We start from the raw sequence: 24,390 nt of genomic DNA, 5'->3' as shown, positions 1-24,390 counted from the left end.
AAATTCTGTTTTTCAGTATATCCACAGGGCTTCTCTTTCACCAGTTTTAGCTGATTATTTGTATTCTAGGTTAAAAATGAGCCCTAAGTAAATATTGCTAAAGTTTAGCAGTCACAAAACAGCCAAGAAAAGAAAGTAAGGCTTTATATGTAGGAAAAGATGTAGATGCATTCATGTAACATTTTGTGCATTTGTTAAAGCAAACAGATGTTCAAGCACGACATCTGCCTCAGTTCCCTTCTAGAGCTTTTGGAGGAATAAACTGTATCTTACCCTGAACGGAACCTAAAGGCTCATTTTGGTTGTCTCTTCATCCACAATACATGTAGAAACAACAGTTATCACTGACATAAGGTCATCAGCTTCCTTCTGATATCTCTGTGGATGTATTTGTTGTGATTCATATGTATGGGTCCTGAATTTGAAGGGCCTGTCACATGAACAGTGGCATGGCAACATTCTAGTGTACCCTTTATGAAGTGCAATTGCATTACAACCAAATAAAATGCATTTGACTCTCCAGCAGTAAATCACTGGCTAACTTTCCTTTATTTTGACATTATGTTTGACTTCTAGCCTGGGTTTCCAACTATTCTGAAACACGACAGACTTCTGCCTCCACCCATAAAATCTCCTTTGACTGCTGAGACTGGGTATTCAACCCTTACTTTGGCAATAAACCGACAAAACAAAAGCCGGGGTGGGGGGAGGGAGAACTAAAAAGCCTTTGCCAAAGTTAAGAAATACAGCTAATAAAGTTGAAATTTATATAAAGCCAGAAAATTAAAAAGTCACGGGAAAATGTCCTGCCTGGAACTCTGTGGCTAACAGCTAATCACGATTCACATAACAAAGGAGCTGTATTTCTGCCAATGCCTACTAATACCAAAGCATAAGCTACTTCTGAAAATATTTATGTAGATAAGCAATCCTAGGGAAGTGCAACTCACATTGTTAAGAGCTTCTTCAGAGGAAGCCATCGTATCCCTGTGATACAATACTAGTGTGACAAGGCTTCTGAGTCTCTCTGATTTCATGTGAGTGTGCACCTAGATAAAAACATAGCGGGGAATGAAGGGAGGAAGGAGTCCCTGGTTCACAATGCCCAGTGCAACAAGTACGCTCCCAGGCACACAATCCAGCAGCACCTTTTCATTTCTATCTGTATGCCTTTTTGGCTCTTCCATGTGCTCTTTGGCTCTTTCACTCTTCATTTGTGCTGCATATAGAGAAATACTAGCTTGCCTGAAGGCAAAAGAAGTATCTGTCAGTGTTTATTATTCAAATTTCTTTTCTCTTTCTCTGATTTTCCACCTTGCAATACCAAAATACACCCACGTTAATTTCTTCCTGACTGTTTAGCTGTGTGACACAGCTAAGCATTCCTTTTGGAGAAATAAACTCTACCTTGTTCTGAGTCGAACCCAGTGGCTCAGTCTAATTGATTTGATTTCTCTCCAAAGCATCTGTAGAGAGAACAGCATTACTAGCTTATAAAGTAATCGGCATCATTGTGGCATCCATCTCCACATACATGTTGTCAGATTATTATCACAAACCAGAGATTATCATAAACTTCAGAATTTACAATTATCAACATGTCATTAATTCTTACAATAATTCCTCATAGCAAAAAGAAATCATCATAAGAAGATGTACCTTTTCTTCTTTGGCATCTAGGAGTCTCTTCAAGGACATGTAAATGGAACAAGATTAACTGTATGCATGCACAAACATTAAATCCTATCTTTGCACAGGGAACTTAGAAAACTGTTAAATGTCTTAGCATAGATGCCCATGCACATTACGTTATATGCCAAAAAAAAAAAGAGAATACTAAATATTTGGAAAACAAATTAAGCACTCGTTCTCTCCACGGTTAGCAGCACATTATCAGAAACTGAAAAATGGTACTTCTTTATTGTTAAAATTTTTCTTCTACCTGACTGAGGTTTTACCCATCAGAACAAAATCCAGGTTTTCCAGTTATTTGTATGCAGTGGAACAGTAGGGGGAGCTCAACGCTTTTTTCGTGGTAAATCTCACAGAATCATGACCAGTTTCTCAGCATAAGCAGATATTCATGGCAAAAGTTTTCTGCCATAAATACAAGAAGTTTGAATATGCAATGTAATTCAAAATACAGCTAGAATTGTTCTCAGTATCCAACTAAAATTCAACCACTGATTCTTCTGAAAATTTCCCAGTCTCTTCAAAGTTGTAGAACCATTAAAATTTACTTTGGAGTAAAAAAATTAACTTCTTGCAATCTCTTTAAATATATAACCACCAAAACAAAAACAAAATTTCCGAGTATTTTTATTTAGATTCTATGTACGATAACGCAAAGCCACAATTCAAAATATAACTGAATTAGGAAGCAAGCTAATAGAAATACAACACCCTGACAGCCTGCTTCATTACTATACCCACACCAGGGTAATAAATGGTTTTTATCCAATATGTATTTAAACCATCTTAGCACTCTATACAGCTCTCTATATATGTCCAAAGAAGCATTCTGTAAGCGTTGAAAAGTCTCTTTTCTCTGTCTCTTCAAATTAAACCAGTCATGTTATCCTTGTCCCTACAGAAGAATTTCCATAATTCTCTCAAATATTATTATAGATTCACCAATCTTCCTTAAGAGAATAGAGCACTATCTAAATTCAATGTTAAGTGCAGGGGAATTTGGCTAATATACAGCAACCACTGTACTACTACCATTAGCTGTATGTCTTAGGCATGAGAATTTTTTCCATTTGTGCCTAAATTCAGGTTCACAAATCATCCCATACTGGCTTAGGCAACATACTATCTGGCTATCTTATAAACTGAAGATATAGTTATAACTAAAGTTATATAACTGAAGTTATAACTATAGTTACAAACTGAGGCTTACAATACAACCCACATTTTTGCTTCAGTACGTAACTGAGTGCCTCCGTTCCTGCAGAAGTATCAAATGGAAGCCAATTATTTGCTATCTTCTAACTCCGCTTTCTCCTCCATTTTAAATACATTTGCAGGAATCCTTTCCTCAAGTATTTATGATGGCTTTACATTAGACTTAAAGAGGACCATTTTTTTCTTAGTACTACAAGCTCTTCTAATGGATTCTCACGTGAAGATAGAAATACACCTCCATTGTTACTGTACTTCCACTTAAAGGAAGACGTTGATTAGTCATTGTCTTAAGATCCTTCTCTGCACTCACTTTAAAACAATAAAGACTGGAAACAGTCTCCTGATGAGTATTTGTTATAATTTTATAAAATTATATGTAGCAATAAAAATCATTTAATTGGCCATCTGAAAATGCAATTGACCAGGCCATAATTTTTATCGTTATGTCACCACTCACACATTTCCTTTTGTTTCTCATTAAGACATTTGGTAGTAATGTGCAAAAGATATTGATGCTCCTATTAATACAAGATATAAAGCAGATACAAGGTATAGAATTCATTACTGAAGCTTCCAAATTCTTGCAGTGAATTTGTGTTTGAATTGCATATTGAAAAGGCAATTTTAAGAAGTACTATTACATGAAGGGGAGTATTTATTTTCTATTCATATTCACTGGAAAAGTATTGTGTTGACTCATGATTTTACATACTCTAACACTATATATGGAAGTTCTGTGGAAAGAGGTATTTTGAGTTTCCTAGCTGTGAATTGTCAGTTTGCATTCACATACAAATTAATGTTTACACTTAATTTTCTCCATTTATATTTGTTTGTTTCTATGTTTGTGACCTTTTAGGACCACCAAGTGAAAATACATATATAAATGTAAGAGAACTAAAAAGCATTGTCCCTTTAAATCTTTTGCTAATGGCAGACTCTCTCTGATTTATGGTGTTGAATGATACCTGAATCTCTAATGATAGTGTGTGGTGTCTGCTGGAATTGCACCAAGAGTATCCAGTTATTATTTACTCTGCTATAGAATTATTCAGGCAGAACAATACAGGAATATTTTTACTTCCGGTGTTGCTGTAGTGGTGATCACTTTATATTTACAGTTACATAAAATGCATTCTGCGCTGTAAGTATTCGATCCCAGCTAGAACACTTTGCTTGCACTGAAATACAAAAACATTTTTGAAAAACCCCAATCTTACTGCATACCTGTCTTTTGAGTAGGCCTTGCTCAGGTATTTTAACTGAGGAAAGAATACAATGCCAGATGATAATTTTTCACTTTACATACTAAACTTTGGTGAAAGGTTGTGAAAAGTATTGTGGTGTGCTTTGATTTTGAACTTGTCTTCCATTATAAAATTATGGCCAATAAGGGAGTTACCCACAGTTCTTCTAGTGACATACTTTGGATTGCAAAAAAATAACCTCAGCTGCTACACTCTTTGGATGATGGAAGGAATTACAAATAATACTTTCCATGAAATACTAAATGAACTACCTCGATCTGGGTGGTGTGTAACTCTTCTCTCCCTGTCTTGTGACACAGAAAGCTATAAGGTGGAGGTGATGGCCTACCAGATTATTGTAATGGTTAGACTATTCCTGAGGATGTACAATTAAATATTTGCTGAACAAAGTGGAAGATTCACACCATTACAGTATGTATGCTAAACATCTTAGAGGGAGCTCAGGGTCTGATACTGCTGCGTATGGTGATAGAAACCAGTGTAATTCCATTGAAGTTGATGGAGTTACAATACTAAGAAACTTGAATGAAATCAGAATTAGCTAGCATATATCCAAGAGCACACTGCAGGAGAAGAGTAAAAGTTCGAACAGGAAAGGAATGCATGAGGTCTTACATAAACAATCCAAACATCTAATGCCATTAACACTTAAAACCCAGCAAAGCATGCGATACCCTACCGACTGCAAATGAACTAGACATTATACAGTCTCTATAGGTTAATAAGCATGCATGATGAAATAGCTAGAGTAACTTATTTAGAGTTGCACAAAAATAGAAACCCCACCAAAGAAAAAAAGCTGCCTTGTAAAAAATAATGGTAATCCAAGAAGCTGAAAGGAAACTGTGCTTGAATGTGAAGAACATAATAAATAAGCATGAAATCTATCTTGACAGAAATGGCAGTATTCCTATGTTGCCAAAATACAGATCTATAATTTAGGTCACAGAGGTGGAGGACTAGTATCCCACAGACTAGAACCTGGGAGGAACACTTTATCACAGACTTTGCAGAAGCTTTTGGGAGGAGATTTTAATCTATGTTGTTAACAAATAATAAAAATACAATACAACAGACTGGATACATAATTGGCATCCATTTCTGATAAAAACAGTAGACAAACAATAGGACAAGAGTAATCACAGAGACAGCAGGTGCTAATATTGAACACTTAAATATCTCTTTTTACTGAGCTGCTGTAGTACTGTGATATCGATTCGTACCCTACCAATCTAATAATGTAATTTGTGTCATATGGCTACATCAAATGTTTTTTTTTCTGGTTCCACCAGACCTGTGCAGACCATAGGGGAGCAGCTGGCTGATGCTGCTGATCTAGCTGCTTATTGCCATAGAAAGGGTGGTCTGGACCACCCTGTGCCTACAGGCCACTTCCCTTCAGCGGGCTCGAAAGGTCACCTGAACCTCTGGGAAGCCAGTGCGATTCCTCAAACAGCAAACTAACTCAGGAGAAAAGAACCCCGGTAAAGCAGGCACAGTTCCATCCAGAGTTAAGGAGTTAAACCAGCTGGTGAGGGCCAGGGCTGCCAGAAGAGAGGACCGAGGATGAGACGGTGCAGCGCAGTGGTGGGAACTGCAGGGTGATGGAGGGCCGCAGTCTCCCTCTGCCTCTTCTGTCCCACTCGCCTGCACTACCAGCACCAGGTGCTGCTGCCCGCAGCGGCCATCTCGCCCACGGAGCCTGCTGCCCACAGCGGCCATCGCGCCGACAAAGCGTGCTGCTGACAGGAACCACCTCACTCGCAGCGCCTAGCAGGGGGCTCGGTGTCACCCTCGTCCCTGCGGCTGCCACGGCACCTTCCCTCCCCTTCAGCCTCTGCCGGCCCTCTCCAGCCGGAGGACGAATAAGGTCCGGACAAGCCTTCGGCTAGCCCCGAGCTCGACCTCCCACTCGCCAGCACAGACCTCCGGAGAGGGACAGCAGGCCACGAGGTCTTATTTTGCGGAGGATTTTCTCCCATCGCCGAAGGGCGGTTTCTGGAAGCGGCTCTGTGGCACAGGAAGGCGGCACGCCGACGCGCCCTGTTCCGCGGCGGGGCAGACCCAGCGCGGCGGCGGCGGCGGCGGCGGGGCCCGGCCGGCCAGCCCCAGAGCTGCCGCGCCTCGCGCGACGGCAAGGGGGCCGCGGCCCTCCCCGCGCCGGGGACGGGCGCCGAGAGGCAGCGGTGCCGACATCGCCAGGGCCCCCGACCGGGGGACGGAGGGGAAAAGCCACCGTTTCCGCTCCGCAGCGCGAAGGAGCAGGAAACGGGCCGAGCTGCCCCCGGGCCCCCTCCGTCTTCCCCGGCCGCGGCTGCGCGGGCTGGCCGGCGGCCGCCAGGCGCGCCTTCCGACCGGTAGGGGGCGCCGCCCCCCCGGGCCCCTCCCCGGGCGCGCCGGCAGCGGCCGGCCCTTGCCGGCGGGGCGGTCGGCGCGTCCGTGCGGGCCGGCGGGGGAACATCGTCGTGGGGGGGTGAACGTTCTTGGGGAGGGGAGCGCTCCCCTTAGCGTCACACACACGCAGGCACAGGTAGCCCCGTGCAGCCGCTTTCCTTCTTGGGAATGCTCCGTCTAGCCGTGAAGGTGCGCAGGGAGCAGGCGTGCTGCGCGGGGTCCGGCTCTGCACGCACACGCGAGGCCGTGCCTGGCAAACAACGCCTTCCCGGCACCTTCCCTTCCACTTCCTTTTGCTTTCCGCCTCGAGTGGCCGGGCCGGGCCGGGCTGGGCTGGAACAGGACGGGACGGGACGGGACAGGACGGGATGGGCCGGGATGTTGCCCTGCCACCGGCTGAGGCTGTGGCAGGGGCTATAGTTACGAGAGTTGCCACTGCATTTTTGTAAGCTGTGGCAAACCCCCGAAACCAAGTGTTAAGACAGGCAACTCATAAAGAAAACGGAGTATCTGGTACTTAAGACCGCAAAGGAACACATGAAACAATGCTGAGGTTTTTGATAGCGTGCTATATTACGCTGTGATGTGTACAGCGTGTACGGCAGTGATGCTACACATATTGTACTTCTCTACAGAACATGCCCGCACCGGTGTCAACAGGAAAAATCTGTCATTGATCATAGGATCAAGAGAGCCTTTGAAGAACAGAAGAGTACCTAACAACTCTTGCACTTTGTCAGAAATAAGTCACCAATGAGAACCTTGACATGCAAATAGGTAAAAGGAAATAACTTTTTTAACTTTCACATAAATCAAATGAACAAAGAGGGGTTTTAACCCTTCCCTAGTCATTACTTAGTAGTACCTTAGGACTTTGGCAGCCAGCTTTTACTTTGAAATGAGTAACACTGGGAAAATTTCAGAAGGTGATTTGTCAAGACAACACATAACTGGAACAAACTGATTATATCGGTTGAAGGAAATTGCAAATACTGGATGTTATTCGTTTAACAGTAGAGAACCTGCAGATACAATTTGTTTGTTGTTCTAAAAAAAAAACAACAACAAAACCCCAAACAAAAACCTGATTAGGATGGCATACTGGAAGGATAATTTGCTCTACTCAGACATACTGATGGCCTCTAAATTAACTGTAAGTACTCACAAACAAGGCTGAGATGTACTTGTGCATAGCACGGTGAAAACATCTTCCTAATGCACAATGGCAATCAAAAAGCACTTGCAAGATATTCCATCGCTTAAGATGGGGTGCTGACTAACTATGAAAATCCTGCAATGTTGCTATACATGATCTGCTGTTTTACTGTCATGTGAGTACCAAGTTCAGATACTGTTTGGAATCTGTCAAAACATCACAGAAAACGTATCTCAAGCAGAAGAGGCAGGGGAGAGTGACAATATCTTCAGGCATATGGAAGGAAGAAGTTAAAAACTGGGATAGATAGTGCAAAGAATGATACAGAGAGGATAAAAGAGTGGTGGTTTCCCAATCTTTGCCGGCTTCTAAGCAAGAATACTGAAGATGCAAGGTGTTTAATATCATACTTTGCTCCCTCTGTCAGTCTCACTTTTAATTTCCTGTGGCAGTAAGCAACATTAAAACGTCTCACAGGCAACGGGTTGCTATGAGCCATGCACTGGAGACTACTCAGATAGAGGAATATGAGATTATTCATGCTACAGGGGAGGCTTATCAGGAAGTATCTGTCCAGGATTAGGTAACAGTATGGATGGTATCTATGGATAATAATTATCTGTATGGGCAATAATGGTGTCTGTCATTTACTGATAGTTCTTATTAGGATAAAATATTTATAAAGGATGTTTCATGTTTCAAAACAAAAGCCAACCATTATGGAGTTGAGAGCTGGAAAGAAATTTCCTCATAGGTTTATTATCATGTAATTGTCCATAATGGGGTTCTTCTGACTTCCACTAAGTCACAAAGCAAATGGGTGAAACAGCGTGTAATGGCTATCTGCTGATGCCAGATTCAGGACTAGATGGCTCATCCATTAAAAATTCGAAGCTCTTTATTCAGTGGAGATTTAAAATCCAGTGATGTCAATGGGAGCGGTGCATACAGATTAAATTTACGGTCCCTGGGGTGTCTTTTCTCTTTAAAAATGCAAAATTAAATGACAGTTCTGCATTTGAGGTACACACTGTGTTCATGCCTTCTACACTGAGCATATAAAAGAGTTGGTTAAGAAAGCTGAGTCAGACTTCATCTACTGGGGAATGTTAGAGTATTGTCTGAGGTATGTAGGTTTTAATAGAATTGCTGTGCCCTCAGTTTGGGGGTGGATTTTGATACGGTTCACCCGAAGGTTGCAAACTCATCAACCTATTCATACCCTTTCTTTAGACATGATGTCAGAAGATGGTTGCTGCGGACGTGAACTCTGTGTACTAGCATTCTAGGCACAAAACATCCATCGAGTATCTCCTGTGACCTGTACCACGCACTTGTCTTCACCCTTCTGGGCCCCGGCTTTTAGAAGAAAACTCATATATGTTGAAAAGTAATTTCATGAAGAAATTCACCAACGCCCCCCACCCGCTTTTGTTACTTATTTTTACGTAAGCTGTCTCTGTAATTCAATCTTTAGAAATCTTTATTGGATTTAATATTAATGCATTCACCTGGGACCACAAGGTAGGCAGATAAATACATAGATATACTTACATACATATAGGTTTTAAAATGGAGAAGATGCTTTGAATGAAATGTAATTTACTCTTAATAACTAGAATTACACAGTTTTGAGTAAAACTTATGTATTAATTTACTGGAATAAAGAAATGTAATTATAAAAAAGATTCCAAGTTGTATTAACTGTTTTTATACATTATACATACTAATAGAATACAGATCTATGTGGAAATCATGCACTTTTCAAAGTAATGAATTTTTTTTATGCCCTAAAAATTGATTGTATTATTTTTCTGATTATTTTAGTCTCGCTTCTTAATTCCATCCTAGCCTTAGCGCTTTGTGGCAGACCTCACTTAATTCATATTGTCAGTACATACGAAGGTCTTTAGGCGACAGCATGCAAATTTCAAAACAGATGTCAACAGGTGCTGGAAAGGACGCGACACCCAAAGCTAGAAGGTGGGAGAGCAACGTGCCCCTCTACCCACTGCATAGAGCTAGTACGAGTTTCCCAGCAGATTTTAACAACATTCCCAGGTACAAATAGTTTAATATGCAGGTGGGCAAAGGAAGGGCAGGGGTGGCAAGTTTGCGAGGTGTTGATGAACCCTCAAACCCGAGAAGCTGCGCTAGCGCAGCCCGTCCGTGTGCCGTCCCCCGGGGGGCTGCCGGTGGCTCTGCGAGGACGGCCTTCCTGGGACAGGGACTGGGACTGGGACTGGAAGGCGAGCAGGCCTGGGACTGGGGTGAGGGGTGGCAGTCGGCAGCGCCGGCCGAAGAGCGGTTGGGACAGCGGAGCGCACGCTTCAGCGTACCGGCGCCTCTCCGTGAGGCGGGCCAGCGTCGCACCGCTTTTGTGGCGAACGTCTCTGCCGTCTCCTGCCCCCGACGGGACGCCTCGGGCGGGGTGTCGGGACGGCGGGGGTAGAAACTCGCTAGTGCCTGGTGGTGCACGCGTGCCCCGCTGCGCGCTTCCATTCCGGCTGAAGGAGGCGAAGGCGCCTCTCCCCTCCCCGTCCCTTCCCTCCCCGCAGTTGTCACATTTTCCCCCCGTCCCTGCCAACGCCAGTCGTCTCTTCCAGGACGGGCACGGAACAAAAACGTGCGTCCCCCGACTAAAAACGAGGGAAGCGAAAGCAAACGCGGCGCGTGGCGCTAGGGAAAGCTCTGCCCGGCAGGACGAACCGCAGCGGGCTGCGTTCCTCGCAGCCATTTGGTGTGAGAAACCGCCCGCTCGCTTCCCCCCCACCTCCCCTCCCCTCCCCCTGCCCTCCGCCGCCGCCGCAGGGCGGGCGGGGGCGGCCTTGGGGCGCCGGGCCCGGCCGGGGGGGGCGGGGGGCGGCATCCCGCGGGGGCGGGAGGGGGGAGGGCGGCCCGCCCGGCCGCTCGCCCCCCGGCGGGCGGCGGCGCGGGGGGGAGAGCGGGAGAGGCGGCGGGAGCGGCGGTCCGCCATATTTCTGCCTCGCCACGCCCGCGGAGCCGAGCCATTGAAAAGCCGGGCTCGCCCGGCCCCTGCCTGCCTATTTGCCTCCTCTTCTTCCCCGGCGGCTGCCCGCCGCCCTCCCCCTCTCTCGCCCTTACTGGCAGGGCAGGGGCGAGCCGCGGCAGCTCTCCGGCAGCGGCTCTCCCCGCCAGAGGGGCGAGCGGCCGCCCCGCCGGGAAGGAGGGTCGGCCGTGAGGAAGCGCTTCCCGCCGGGCGAGCGCCGAAGGTCGCCGGGCAGCGGCGGGCCGGCCCACTCCGCAGGAGTTGGGCTCCCGCTCCAGGGCACGGGGAGCGGCAGGGAAATGTGTGTGCGCAGGGGGGGGAGGGATTAGCGGGCATTAGCATTTCCACGGGGGGGTGGGGTGGTCGCGTCGGAGCGCGGCGGGGGTGTCGTCCGCCAGGGACACTCGGGGACCGCGTTGGCTGCGGGCGGCGGCGAGGGAAGGGGAGCAGCAGGGCGAGGGGCGGCGGTGGCGAGCGGCTCGGCTCGGCTGGGTAGCGCTGCTGCCGCCGCGGTGGATGTTTCCATGTTGTTTGGTGCATGATTTAGAGGAGAGGAGGAGTTGGCAGCGGCGGGTGTCAGCGGCACGGAGCGGGGATCCGCGCCGCCAGCGGCCCTGCCTCTTTCTTTTCGCCCCTCTGTGGCATCGAGGCAGCTGCCTGCGCTTGCCCTGCGGCGCCCGGCGGGGGCTCCCGGGGCAGAGAGCGCCTGTGCCCCCCCGGGGCCGGTGCGGCGGCGGCGGGGTGCGTGTGTGTGAGTGTGCGTGCGATTTTAGGGGGAGCGGGGGTTGTGTCTGAACCAGTTAGGAAGAATGACTCTGGAGTCCATCATGGCGTGCTGCCTGAGTGAGGAAGCCAAGGAAGCCCGGCGGATCAACGACGAGATCGAGCGGCAGCTGCGCCGGGACAAGCGGGACGCCCGCCGGGAGCTGAAGCTGCTGCTGCTGGGTGAGTGCGGGCTGCCGCCGCCGCCGCCGCCGCCCGGCTCGGCGCGGCGCGGCCCGGCCCGGCCGCCTCGCCCCGGGCCGCCGCCGGCACGCGTGCCGCCGGGGCTGCAGCCCAGGCATCGCCGCTGCCCAGGCATCGCCGCCGCCGCCGCCCCGGGCTCCCTCCGGCCGGCGGGTTACGTGGTGGGGCCGAGGCAGCCGGCGGCGGGGCCGCGGCGGCGGCGGGGCCGGCTGGACTCAGCCGCGGGGAAGCGCAGGCCGTGCCCCCGCCGCGGCGGGGCGTGTGGCTCGCCCGCGGGCATCGCCGGCGGCGGGGCGAGCGGCTGCGGCGCCTGCGGGTGGGCTCGCAGTGGAGGGGGGACGGCCTTCCAAAATGGAGAGCGGGGAGGGATGGCGGGTGAGCGAGGGGGTGCGGGGCGGGGGGCAAATGTCGGCGGTGGGGCGGGTGGGAGACCGATGGCAAGGAAGCGGATTAACGAAGGGACTGGCAGGGGGAGATGCTGTGCGGAGCGATGGTGGCGGGTTTAGTATCTGCATTGTTCTGCGAGCCTCGGGAAGGTTCTTGGCTCACTGGTTGCATTTTTTAATGGTGATTTTTTATTTAATGAGGTAAACTGGGATAAGGGGCTTAAGCTCAGATTGTAGACCGGTTTTTAGAACGAAAACGGAACCCTAAAGCCCTACATACAGATGCAAAGCTGAGGAGTACCCTGAAGTATGCAGGAGGGTGACGGGATCTTTAATATGTTCAGAATCCACCCACTGGTCAGGAAATAAAATCTATTGTGTCATTTCTCTTTAATTAAAACAGAGGTTGTTGTTTTAGAGCCGCAAGTATGCAGAGGCAATGTTTATCTAACAGAAATTTGGCTTGTGTTAAAATAAGCCTTTTGAATTAAAATACATCTGTCCGTATCCAGTGTGCTCTGCTATATCGTGTAGTTCCCGTGGTCATACGGTTTCTGCCCGGGACTAGCAGGCCTTGAAATAGGTCTGCACCACTCTCTGGTGTGTGGATGAGCGGGGATGTTCCAAGTGGATTTTTGTCTTCCGTCATGTATGTGAAAGTAGTGATTTACACTGGCGCAGTAAACTGCCTTTTCCATGAGGTAAGGAGAGTTGAAAGGAAAAATCAGAATACATTTTAGTGCTTCTATATGCATATGCTATTTCCTGCAGCTTGTCTTCTGGGTATGGAGAAAGGTGTTGGGATCCTTAACTGGTGTTTGGGAAGGGAGTGGTGGGGACAGATGCAGCACTCCCAGTAATAACGTTCTGTCTCCTTTTGGTCTGATCTTGGTTTATGGAAGTGCATATTATGACTGTTTCAAGACTCACAAAGAAGATAAAATAGGGGATAGATAGCTTGCCTTTGTTTAATTTTATGCATGTTTAAGTAATTTACTTAATGATATACATTCGCTTCAGGAGAGGTACTTGGCTTATTTGACTTGTTACTCGGGTCCAAATTGTTTCTGTATTTTCCTGATTTTTCTCACAGTAGTGCTAGAGGCTTCTCCCAAGTTTTTAAACAATGTATGAAATTCACTGAGTGAGACCAATATGTATTACCCAGAGAAGGAGTTTGGAGATCCACTTCTGCGATCAGTAATTCAGAGCTTGTACTGCTTTGCAAGGTTCTCTCACTGGTAATGTGAAGCATAGGGGTGGGTGGTGGTAGATTGGGGTCCAACAGTGCCATCGCTTTGGACCAAATGGTATGTGGTGACTTGAGGGAGAGGAGAGGAGAAGCCAACCTGTGGAAGGCATTGGGGAAAACTGTCGAGTGCCTGTATGAAAGGTTTTTGCATTCATCATCATCAGTGCAAACCAAGAGTTCTGACACGCTTGTGAAGGTGTAAGCATGATGTACTAGAGACCAAAAGGGGTAATGAAACCAATACAGAAGTTGTTACTCTGCACAGATTTTTGGTGTTTTGCTTTGTCAGCCGCTGTCATATGTTTGACTGAAAGTGCGTGTGCATGTGCAGCTGTTTGGATTAACACTTCAGGATCTCATCTTGTAAAACGCAGTATAGTGGTCAATCACTGTTGGAGTCATGAGATTGGGTAGAGATTCAAGTTCCAATGTATAAACAAATTGTGAGGAATTTTTTTTTATTAGTGGGTTTATTTTAGGTATCTGACAGCACTTTTTTTTTTTAGTCACTCTCACTGCTTCCCCAGCATAGGCAGTTGCTCGGTTATTAAGTTTGTGTTATTTGTGTGGGTCATTCACATGGTTATGAGACAGACAAAACCATTTCAGAATAGAAAAATAGTCAGCAAAAACAGTGAGGCTGGTAGCACGAAAACCACCTGAAATTGGTTAAAGTCATCTTTCTTTAGAAAAAGTGAATAGGCCTTTACTGTCCCATTACATGTCTTTCCCCCTCAAACTTTGAATTACTAGTGTCGATTAATTTTATTTTATGTAAACATAGGCAAATATGTTTGTTTTGGTTTTTTTCTTTCTTTTTTTTTTTTCCGGAAGCGCCAACTTCTCGGTCCCACTTCGTAAAGCACTGTGGGACTTAAAAACCTAAGAGGCTTAAAGGCTTTTCAGTATGGGACTGAGGCATATCTTTTGGCTCATAAGGAGAGTACTAGCACAGTTTAAGCTGAGCCACATTAATTGACTGTGCATGTTCTCCAGACTTGTTGCCAGGGCAAAGTGAAAGGTACTACTGACTCAGAAGGTTTTAAGGCACAAATAAGCATATCTGTGCCTGATTCTTTTCTTACATTTGTTTAAAAATAAGACAGACAGACATACAAATGCACGTATGTAGCAAATATAAGAGAAAAAAAATCACATTTTTGGATCAGAAGAGAAGGTTTTTTCCCCCTTATCTTCTGAAAGATACAGTACTTCCTTGCGAAGTGGGGTAATTTCCTCCCGTTACTGTGTGACACACAGAGTGTGCTTGGTATGCCCTCTTAGTGTATTAATAATGATATCTTTTTACTTTTCATGGGATCAAAGAATTTAAAATACTAAGTAATTTATGGGAAACTTTTACTGCATGGTAAGATTATTTTTAATTAGTATTAGTTTAAAAATAAACTCTCTGTGATTAAACATTAAAATACCACTTTTAGGTACTTTATTGTACATAATTGCTTAATTTTGGGGACAGATTAGAACAGGACAAAGTATTTTTTTCTGTTGTAATCCTGAAAAGCCAGAACTCAGAAATACACACTGAAGCATATTACATGGTAGTAGTTCGGTTAGCACAGCTTGGCTGTAATGTTTTAAGGCACTTTGGAACAAATTCAGTCTTCCACTGAATTTGGTTTTAATGTCATGTATTTTCCAAATTCTTCTGGATTTCATTACTGCTGAACACTTTGAAAACCCTATGATTGTTCTCCAGAGCTTACAGTTGTTAATATTCATCCATTGTTTGCCGTTAGCTGTAAAAACACTTACATTGTTTTTATAATTGGAAAAAAAGAGGTGTTTTTATGTTTTATATTGGTATTTGCCAAACAAAATGTACAGTATTCCTCATGCCTGTATTTTAAGCATGTATGTACATATTTAGTGTTAAGTAGAAAGAGTCATGTGCTCTAGTTCTTATGTATATCATTTTGTCTGTTGTCCATGGAAATTTTGTATGGTCTCAGAAAGCAGCATTTGGGCCAGTGTGATAGATTGTAGCCACAAATGTTCAATCCTGGACATACTCTGCCTGCACACTATTTCCTCAGTGGGAAATGCCTTGACCATCTAAGAAAATAATCTGGCAGTATCGTGTTAGCTGGCTGACTATGCCTACATATCTATAAACCTTGGTCAGATAAAGTACTGGAGGTGTGTGACAGCATTTGCTATTTTGTGGCATACTTGCTGGTATTGTGTCATGTGCAGAACATGGGTTTTTAAGGGCTAGGTGTTTCTTGTGTTTGAGATAGCAGATGTGTCGGTGAAGAGGGTTGCACAATGTGAGTGTCCTTTTTTTCTCTATGGGTTACCAAAGGAAACAGGTTGAAGATAAGCCATTTGAATTAGCGTGAATGGCAACCAGTCGTACGTGGAAAGATGCTTTTGAACATAAGGTGAATATCCAGCAAGCATGCAGGATGTATATGCATTTGTTTTATTATACCTGTGTCAGCCAAATTAAAGATTTACATGCAGAACTTGGTGAATTAGCAAAGACTTAGACTTTCTGTAGATAAGTTGAAGAGGAAGTGGGTCCATTAAGCCAGCAGTGGAGTACACTGGTCTTATATAACTCTTTTTTTCAGTTAGAGAAACAAGCAAGCTTCCTTATTTTTCCTGTAACTTGTATTTGTATTGGTCTGTCCTACTCACACTCAACACTTTCAAATAATTTTAGGTAGTTACCACAGTACATATTTAGAACTGTAAAATGAACAAATAGTTAATGTACATCTTGGTGCGTGTTGTGACTAGATTGGTAAATATTTCATGTTTAGTAGAAGCTGTTTCTAAGGAAATATAATTTCATTCTGGATGCAAAACACCTTGATGTATTTTTATATAGGTATATATGTCCATATATAAAAATACCTTTTGGGGTTGTTTTTTTGGTGTGTGGGTTTTTTTTTGTTTTGTTTTGTTTTTAAGAAAACACAAATCATCATCTGGCTGTCAGTGTGATAACATATGAAGAACATATATTTAGAATGTATTTAAGAATATATTTGTTTATTTTAGTGCATCACAAAGGGATATTTTGTTTGCAGCCATTTAAAAGGGTTTGTTGCTGTTTTGGTTTTACTTCTTTAGGAGTGATCCAAACCCACTGGAATTAATAGGAGCTAGGTGAGGGCCTGAATAGACAAAGAATTCTGACTAATTTAAGTTTATTCATATGTCATAGGTCCAAGTGACCCCACATTTGTATTTTACATCAACAATATTGAATTAGTGCAGGAGGGAAAAGTATATGCTGAGCAGAAGAATCTCTTTAGAATGGACATTTGAGTGTATGCTGCAAAATTAAGAAATAATTCTGCTTTTTTAGCTGCTTTAAATTATTTTTGTTGGTGTATAATGGCAGTGGCAGTTTCATAGGGGAAAGCATTTCTTTTGAAATAATATGACAATCTCTGCAAAATTAATCCCAGGAAGGTGTGAAATAACGTTATAAGGTAGATGTGTGATTAATGGTAATTGGCTTTGTTGCAGTAATAGAATGCTATAAACACCGAGCATTTTTTCTTGCCCTGCTGAATGGTGTAAGACTTGGGAAGAGTCTGTTCTTCACTCAAATGCTACTATGTATGAACAGCTGTTATTAATAAAATTATGGAAGTTTTTCAGCATTCACCTTTTATTTACTTTAATTATAAAACCTCTGACTGGCAAGAACAAAGAGCAGGAAAGCAGTACGAAGCCAAGGAAGAACTGGAACATAGGAAATACTAGGAAGCAATAGATGCGGTGTTCTTAGCGTCAGAGAAGGAAACATGCAGCAGGTTTAAGTATTGTTAACTCTGTGCAAAGAAGTTAGATGCATTAACACTGGAGGGCACAAGTCTTAAGAGATACCACAGTTTTAGAAGTTAAAAGTTTAGAAAGTTACTGGGAGAGTTCCAGGAACAGCACAAATGTTTTTTCAAGCTAAATTAAAGATAAAATCTTAAATGTTCTGAAATCACATTGTTCCCCCAATCAGTAATGTTGATACAGAGACTAAACTGAGTAGTGATTGTCTACAGGTTTGTGGGTTTTCAAAGGACAAATGGCATGGAATAATCAAACTACTTAATTTGCACAGTATGTTTAGTGTTTAACTGTGTTGTACAGTTTTATCCCAGAACCCCTGTGCAGATGCAATTACTAACAGAAAAGTGCTGCTGTTGATTTCATTCTGCATTTGAGAAGGTGGTGTGGCTATTCCAGAAACAAAAATAAACCCCACAAAACAAGATTCCTCCTTCGTTGATGTGTTCAGGCAGAATCATCCAGCAAACTACTGATATGAATGGTGCGATTTAGGCGAGCCCCACTGTGGTGGTTCAGCTCATACTCATCTGAAGAGGAGGTGGTGTGCAACATGTACATAGCTTGAATAAAGCAACAGAACATCAGAAAGTTTCTGAAAGTGGAAGCCCCTAGTGATTGAGTAAATTGAAAGAAGATGGAGGCGTATCACTGTTGCCTCAGCACAGCTGAGCTGTGTATTGACACCTTCATCTCGGAGCTATGTTGTTTGCAAGTTAGGTTGACCTCCTCTGTGTGTGAAAGAAGCATCTGTTAGGAAGGACACTAGACAATTTTGTGTAGGGTCTGGGTCTGGTTTTGTCCTGGAGCAAATAGATGGACTAAATGTCTTCTGAAGGTCCTGTCCTTGCTGATTATCTGTGCCTTTTGTTTTTTTATCTAGGAGAATGCCACCATGGTGGTTCTTGTCAAAATGCTTTGGGACTCAGCCCCAGCTATCAAATGTCAGTTGAAGGAGGATTTGTTTTTCCTCAAGGGAAATTGTGGAAAGGGTAGTCAACATTTGAAATATGTTTGTTTTTTTTTTTTTCCCTAAATTCTTCTCTGAAGAGATAATGCAGTTAGGTCCTTAACGTTTTTGAAGTTAACTGAAAATACAGCTCTAATCTTAGTAGGTATCAGCAAACATGGATCAGAAGGGGTTGTTTCCGGTTGGGTTTAGCCACCTTTGAGTTAAATCCAAGGTAAGAGCTCAGATTTACTATTCTGTTGGAATTTGGTGTAATTGGATGTGATGGAAACCGAACCTGTTAGAGATTCTTTCAGTAAACAGGAATCAAGAAGTTAGAGATTACTGGTTTAGTTATGATATAGCCATGAAATAAACCAAAAGAAATCCCTTTCTTGATCATAGTTTTATAAACTGAGGTACTATGTAATGAACATCTTAGGTATGTTTTGAAAGTCTCCATTAGGAAAAAATATTTTAGGTTTCACAGTATTTGCTCTTATGGCACAAAATATACATTACTGCTTAGTCTTGTTGTTATGTCTGTCACTGTACCTGAGCTATGTGCTCACTGGCTGCTAGCATCGCTTCTTGTTCCTTGGCTAGTTCATTGCTTTACCAGCTGCAAACTCAAAAGAAACTAGATAATTGGCAAGAATCCTTGTACTAAGTGAGAACATTTCTGTAAGTTAAGGAAAGTTGCTTTTCTCTACTTGTTCTATAAACCCATCACAGGAGAGTTTTTAACTCTTAAGTCTTCAATGTTAATGTTAATTATCTTGCTCATGTTGGAGAATGTTGGAAAAGTACATGGAAAGCTATTCCAGCCCGTGTTTCTGGGTGAATGGAGTCAGCCAGAAAGTCAAACAGAACGTTTCTGTAGCAGCAACTGCTAACTTATAAGGCCAGAAAAACTCAAATGCGTAGAAGTTGGCAAAGATGCCATCTTTCCTTGTGCTTTTAGGAACTGATCAGGATTGGAAAACTGAGGATCAAGTATGGAACATTTATTTTACTCTGATACTGGATTTACTAAGCCCTGTATGTGCCACTTCATCTCATAGACCAGAGCAGTAAAAGCAATGGAAATTAAATGCTGAAAACTAAAGGCACTGTTCATGTGTCTCCAACAGGTTCTTGTACAGGCATCCAGGTACTTGGATAATTTGATGTTTGCCTGTTCAGAGTGTGTTGTCTAGATGGTGTTGAATCAACATTTATGTTGATAGTGAAAAGCTTTCAAAGGTGGTTTGCAAAAAGGAACAATTTAAAAAAAAACAAACAACCAACCCCAAAATACCCCTTTGTTATGAGCATAATTTTCTTTAACTCGGTTGATCTTTTAGGAGAGAAAATGATGATTCTTAGAATACTAATACTATTTCTTCTTTTGTTTGTTTGTAAAAAGGAAATAATAGCCTGGAAACTGAGACACTGTATGGTTGTGCTAGGGAAGAAAGCCCAAAGAATAAAACACATGGTCTTACACGTATATTTGAATAGCTGTGGTTTAATTCTCTTTTGCTCCTTTTCCTTTCTTGTTTGTGTGTTGATGGAACCTTTTCAAAAAGGGTGACAATCTTTGTGTCAATTAATCTCTCCTGTCCTGAGGCTGCCAGTTTTTATTAGGGGTGGTTATGATGTATGCACCTGGTCATCATTAACAATTGACGAGGTTGGTAGCTTATCTCAGAGTGCAGGCCACCAAGCAGCTGTCTGACTGACTTTTGAACACTGCTGACTTGGCCCATTATTAAAAGAGAGATTTAGAGATCAAAGTCCCTTTATCTCATTACCATTCTCCTAATCCATCAAGTCTTCTTTTAAGTGAATGGGGGGGGGGGCAAGGTGTTGCATGTCATGCCAAAAGGATTTAGTATAAACCACTCACGAGAAACACTTCTGATATGTGAAACTGTTTTTAATCTGCCAAGATGGGGAAACATCTTTGGCAACAGCAAAACTTGGGCTGTAACATAGCCTTAGCCTTAAGATCGTGGAACAGATCCTCTTGTAGGGTAGTTTGAAACATACAGAAGACAGGGAGGTGATTAGACACAGCCAACATGGCTTCACAAAGGGCAAATTGTGCTTGACTAGTCTAGTGGCCTTCTGCAATGGAGTAACTGCATCAGTGGACAAAGGAAGAGCTATATCATCTATCTAGGTTTCTGTAAGGCCTTTGATATGGTCCCCCACAACATTCTTACTGCTAAATTGGAGAGAGAGGGGTTTGATGAATGGACTGTTAAATGGATAAGGAATTGGTGTGATGGCTGCATCCAAAGAGTTATGGCCAATGGCTCAGTGTCCAAGTGGAAACAGTAATGAGTGGTGTCCCTAAAGGGATCGTACGGTTTAGTGTCTTCATTATGACAAAGACAGTGGGATTGAGTTGCACCCTCAGCAGATTTCCAGATGACACCAAGCTGAGTGGTACAATTGGTACACTGGAGGGAAGGGATGCCATCCAGAGGGACCTTGACAGCCTAGAGAGGTGGGCCTGCACAAACCTCGTGAAGTCCAACAAGGCCAAGTGAAAGGTCCTGGGTGCATTGCCCCTGGGTCAGGGCAATCTCCAACATCAGTACAGACTGGGGGATGAAGGTATTGAAAGTAGCCCTGTGGAGAAGGACTTCGGGATACTGGTGAATGAAGAATTGGTCATGAGCCAGCAGTGTGCACTCACAGCCCACAAAGCCAACTGCATCCTGGGCTGCATCAAAAGAGGCATGGCCAGCAGGTTGAGGGAGGTGATTCTCCCCATCTACTCCACTTTAGTGAGACCCCACCTGGAGTACTGGGTGTGTTCAGCTCTGGGGTCCTCAGTACAAGAAACACATGGACCTGTTGAGCGGGTTGAGAGGAGGGCCACAAAAATGGTCAGAGGTATGGAACATCTGTCCTACGAGGAAAGGTTGAGAGAGTTGGGGTTGTTCAGCCTGGAGGAGAGAAGGCTCTGGGGAGACCTTGTTGCAGCCTTTTAATATACAAAGGGTATATAAGAAAGGTGGAGAGGGACTTCTTACCGGCGTCTGTAGTGACAGAACAAGGGGCAGTGGTTTTAAACTGAAAGGGGGCAGATTTAGATTGGACACAGGGAAGAAACTCTTTACAGTGAGGGTGATGAGGCACTGGAACAAGTTGCCCAGAGAAGCTGTGGATGCCCCATCCCTGGCAGTGTTTAAGGTCAGGTTGGACAGGGCTTTGAGCAACCTGGTCTAGTGGAAGGTGTCCCTGCCTGTGGCAGAGGGGTTGGACTAGATGATCTTTGAAGGTCCCTTCCAACCCAAATTATTCTGAGATTCTAGGATTACAGTGCTTTGGTAATAAGTAACTTCCTCGAATTAAAGATATTATACCTCTTCCCAACCTGATTGCTGAAAGGAACAATGTTTTTTTTTTTTTTCCCCCTCTGAAAATGGACCTAAACATACTTTTGTTTTTCTTGGTGAGAAGAGAATGTTGAGAAGAAATAGCATGAGATTTTCTGTACTGTGTTCAGTTTCCTCATGGTCTATCTTTATCTCAGCATTGAAATGGTAAATAAACTAAAGGAGATAATAAACATTTACTCTGATCCATGAAAAGATGGATTTTGCTTAGATGACTATTTCTTCTGGTTTACCAACTGATTTCATAGAAAGGCAAAATGGACAATTTAGGTGTAAATTTGCTTTCATCAAAATGTAAAATTGAGTATTTTCTACAAAAAAAGCCCAAGAGATTCATTCAGGGGAATTTAAGTAAATTGACTAATAGCATGTTTGATCTAATTCTGATTTTAGCATCAGTAATATTTTACTTTTGGCTTGTAATCATTTAAGCTTGGCTTTTAATACCATCTGTGATCATAGGAATCTAGAAACATTCTTTGTCCAGACTAATTTTTGTTCTCTTGGGGTTTATTTACTTAATTCCATTCATTCTTGTGTCTTATCTGCAAGACATGATAATAATGAATTCTGATTCACTGTGGTTTTGTTCTGTGTTTGGCTGTACAACAGAGTAATATGCTACTATTAATTACTTACTCTGGTTAGGTTTAAGAACTAGACTTAGGATAATCTCTAAAGATTTTAGCCTTTGAACCAAAACCAGATAAACAACATGAACAGAATTTGCTAATAAGTTAATTGTGGCTGTACTCCCAATGACAAATGCAAACCTCTGACATTGAGCAGTGAAATTAGCATGTATGCCTTTAAGTTGTTTTCCTTGGAGAAATTTCTGACACAAGCATTCTCTGGGTAATGGCATTCTTGTGCCTGTTGTTTTGGTTTTTTTGTTTTGTTTTTGGTTTTTTTTTTATATTTACAACCGTGTTAGTTTTATTAGTGCAGTTTTCATTTGCTTATTCTCAGAAAATACTTTGGTTGAATCTTTTGATTTACAGACTTTTTTGGTTTACAGTAAAGCAGGAGGAGATATATGGCTTTTGGTGTTTAAAAATGCAAAATAAGGTGGGTTTTTCTTGGTAATTATGCAAAGTTACTTTATATATGACTCGTCAAGCCTTTAGGGCATATTCTTAAGTTAGAATAGCTTAAAAAAGAGGAAAAAACCCACAGTGATAGTACTTTTTAATGCCTTTGTTTTGTTTCTATCTCCAAGGAGTGACAATATTTTCTGGAATAATGTGTAGCTGGAGAAACCATCACCTTCCATGCCTATGTGTTCATATGTCTTGTTTACGTGATACCAAGTTACCTCTGCATAGTGACATGCAATTCTCTAATACCTTCCCATTTCTTTGCAAGGTTTTTTTTATGTGCACACAGAGCCAAAACTCCAGGTGAACTGGTCAGAACAGCGCCATAAGCAGGACAAATGTTTATTTGTTGATTTAGTATATCTGTTTTCTTTAAAACAGTATTTCAACCTACCACTCTAGTAGTTTGAGTATAGTGACATTAGTTGTATATATCACTGTGCTACCTAGCTCTCAGGCTTGCTTGTGTGTTTTTTTTGTGGTGGGGTGTTTTTTGAACCAAAATACATGGCTGTTCCACAAAATGCCAGCAACCTATCTGATAATGTGTTTGTTTATTGTGGTATTTATTTTCTGACACTAGATGAAGAAATAAAATAACTACACTACTCATGGTTTAATTAATCTTCTTGAACATTACATTTATTAACAACTTCAAGGACAAAAATAAAATGTTCCAATATTCCGTGTTTGTAACTCAGTCTGGATGGTTCATAGTTCAGTCCTAACTCTGTAACTGTAGGGTGGATTTTCTAATCTTTTAATCATTTGTGTAGCTGTCTTTGAACTCCTTTCTACCTCTTCAACATCATTACTGAAATATAGACGATGAGAATTGAACACTGATGTGTATATAATTTTAACTACAGGTACAGGAGTAAAATTTCTCATCTACTAGTTGGGGTACCTCTGTTGAGGTGTTGTATTGGGTTTTTGTGGCAAGGTTTTGGTAGCAGGGGGGTTACAGGGGTGGCTTCTGTGAGAAGATGCCAGAAGCTTCTGCAAGACCGAGCCCATCAGTGACAGTGGTAGCACCTCTGGGATAATGGGAAAAAAAGTTGCCACGGCACAGAAACTGCAGCTGGGGAGAGGAGTGAGAACATGCAAAAGAGACAGCCCTGCAGACCCCAAGGTCAGTGAAGAAGGAGGGGGAGGAGATGCTCCAGGTGCGGGAGCAGAGATTCCCCTGCAGCCCGTGGGGAAGACCATGGTGAGGCAGGCTGTCCCCCTGCAGCCCATGGAGGTCCACGGTGGAGCAGATCTCCACCTGCAGCCCAGGGAGGACTCCACACCGGAGCAGGTGGATGGCTGAAGGGGGCTGTGACCCCATGGGAAGCCCACACTGGAGCAGGCTGCTGGCAGGACATGTGGAACTGTGGAGAGAGGAGCCTGTGCTGGAGCAGGTTGTGACCCTGTGGGGGACCCACACTGGAGCAGTGTGTGCCTGAAGGACTGCACCCCGTGGAAGGGACCCATGCTGGAGCAGTTCGTGAAGAACTGCAGCCCATGGGAAGGGCCCATGTTGGAGAAGTTTGTGGAGGACTGTCTCCTGTGGGAGGGACCCCACGCTGGAGCAGGGGAAGAGTGTGATGAGTCCTGCCCCTGAAGAGGAAGGAGCGACAGAGATAACGTGTGATGAACTGACTGCAACCCCAATTCCCTGTCCCCCTGTACTGCTGATGGGGTTAGGTAGAGAATTCAGGAGTGAAACTGTACCTGGGAAGACAGGAGGGGTGAGGGGAAGGTTTTTTAAGATTTGGTTTTATTTCTCATTACCTTACTCTAGTT

General features: G+C 43.8%; 1 protein-coding gene across 1 annotated transcript in view; it reads left to right on the top strand.

Annotated features, from left to right (window-relative positions):
* Window positions 1-11,120: 11,120 nt before the first annotated feature.
* The window catches only part of LOC142027323 (guanine nucleotide-binding protein G(q) subunit alpha), a 134,560-nt gene continuing 121,290 nt past the window's right edge, over window positions 11,121-24,390 (top strand). The window contains exon 1 of the mRNA XM_075021280.1: window positions 11,121-11,680. Within this exon, the coding sequence (XP_074877381.1) occupies window positions 11,545-11,680 (136 nt within the window). The 5' untranslated portion in view covers window positions 11,121-11,544. The remainder of the gene's footprint in view (window positions 11,681-24,390) is intronic.

Source organism: Buteo buteo, chromosome Z, assembly GCF_964188355.1.
Source record: "Buteo buteo chromosome Z, bButBut1.hap1.1, whole genome shotgun sequence".
Lineage (NCBI taxonomy): Eukaryota > Metazoa > Chordata > Aves > Accipitriformes > Accipitridae > Buteo > Buteo buteo.
The sequence above is the reverse complement of the archived record's forward strand: the minus strand, read 5'-3'. Positions and strand labels throughout refer to the sequence as shown.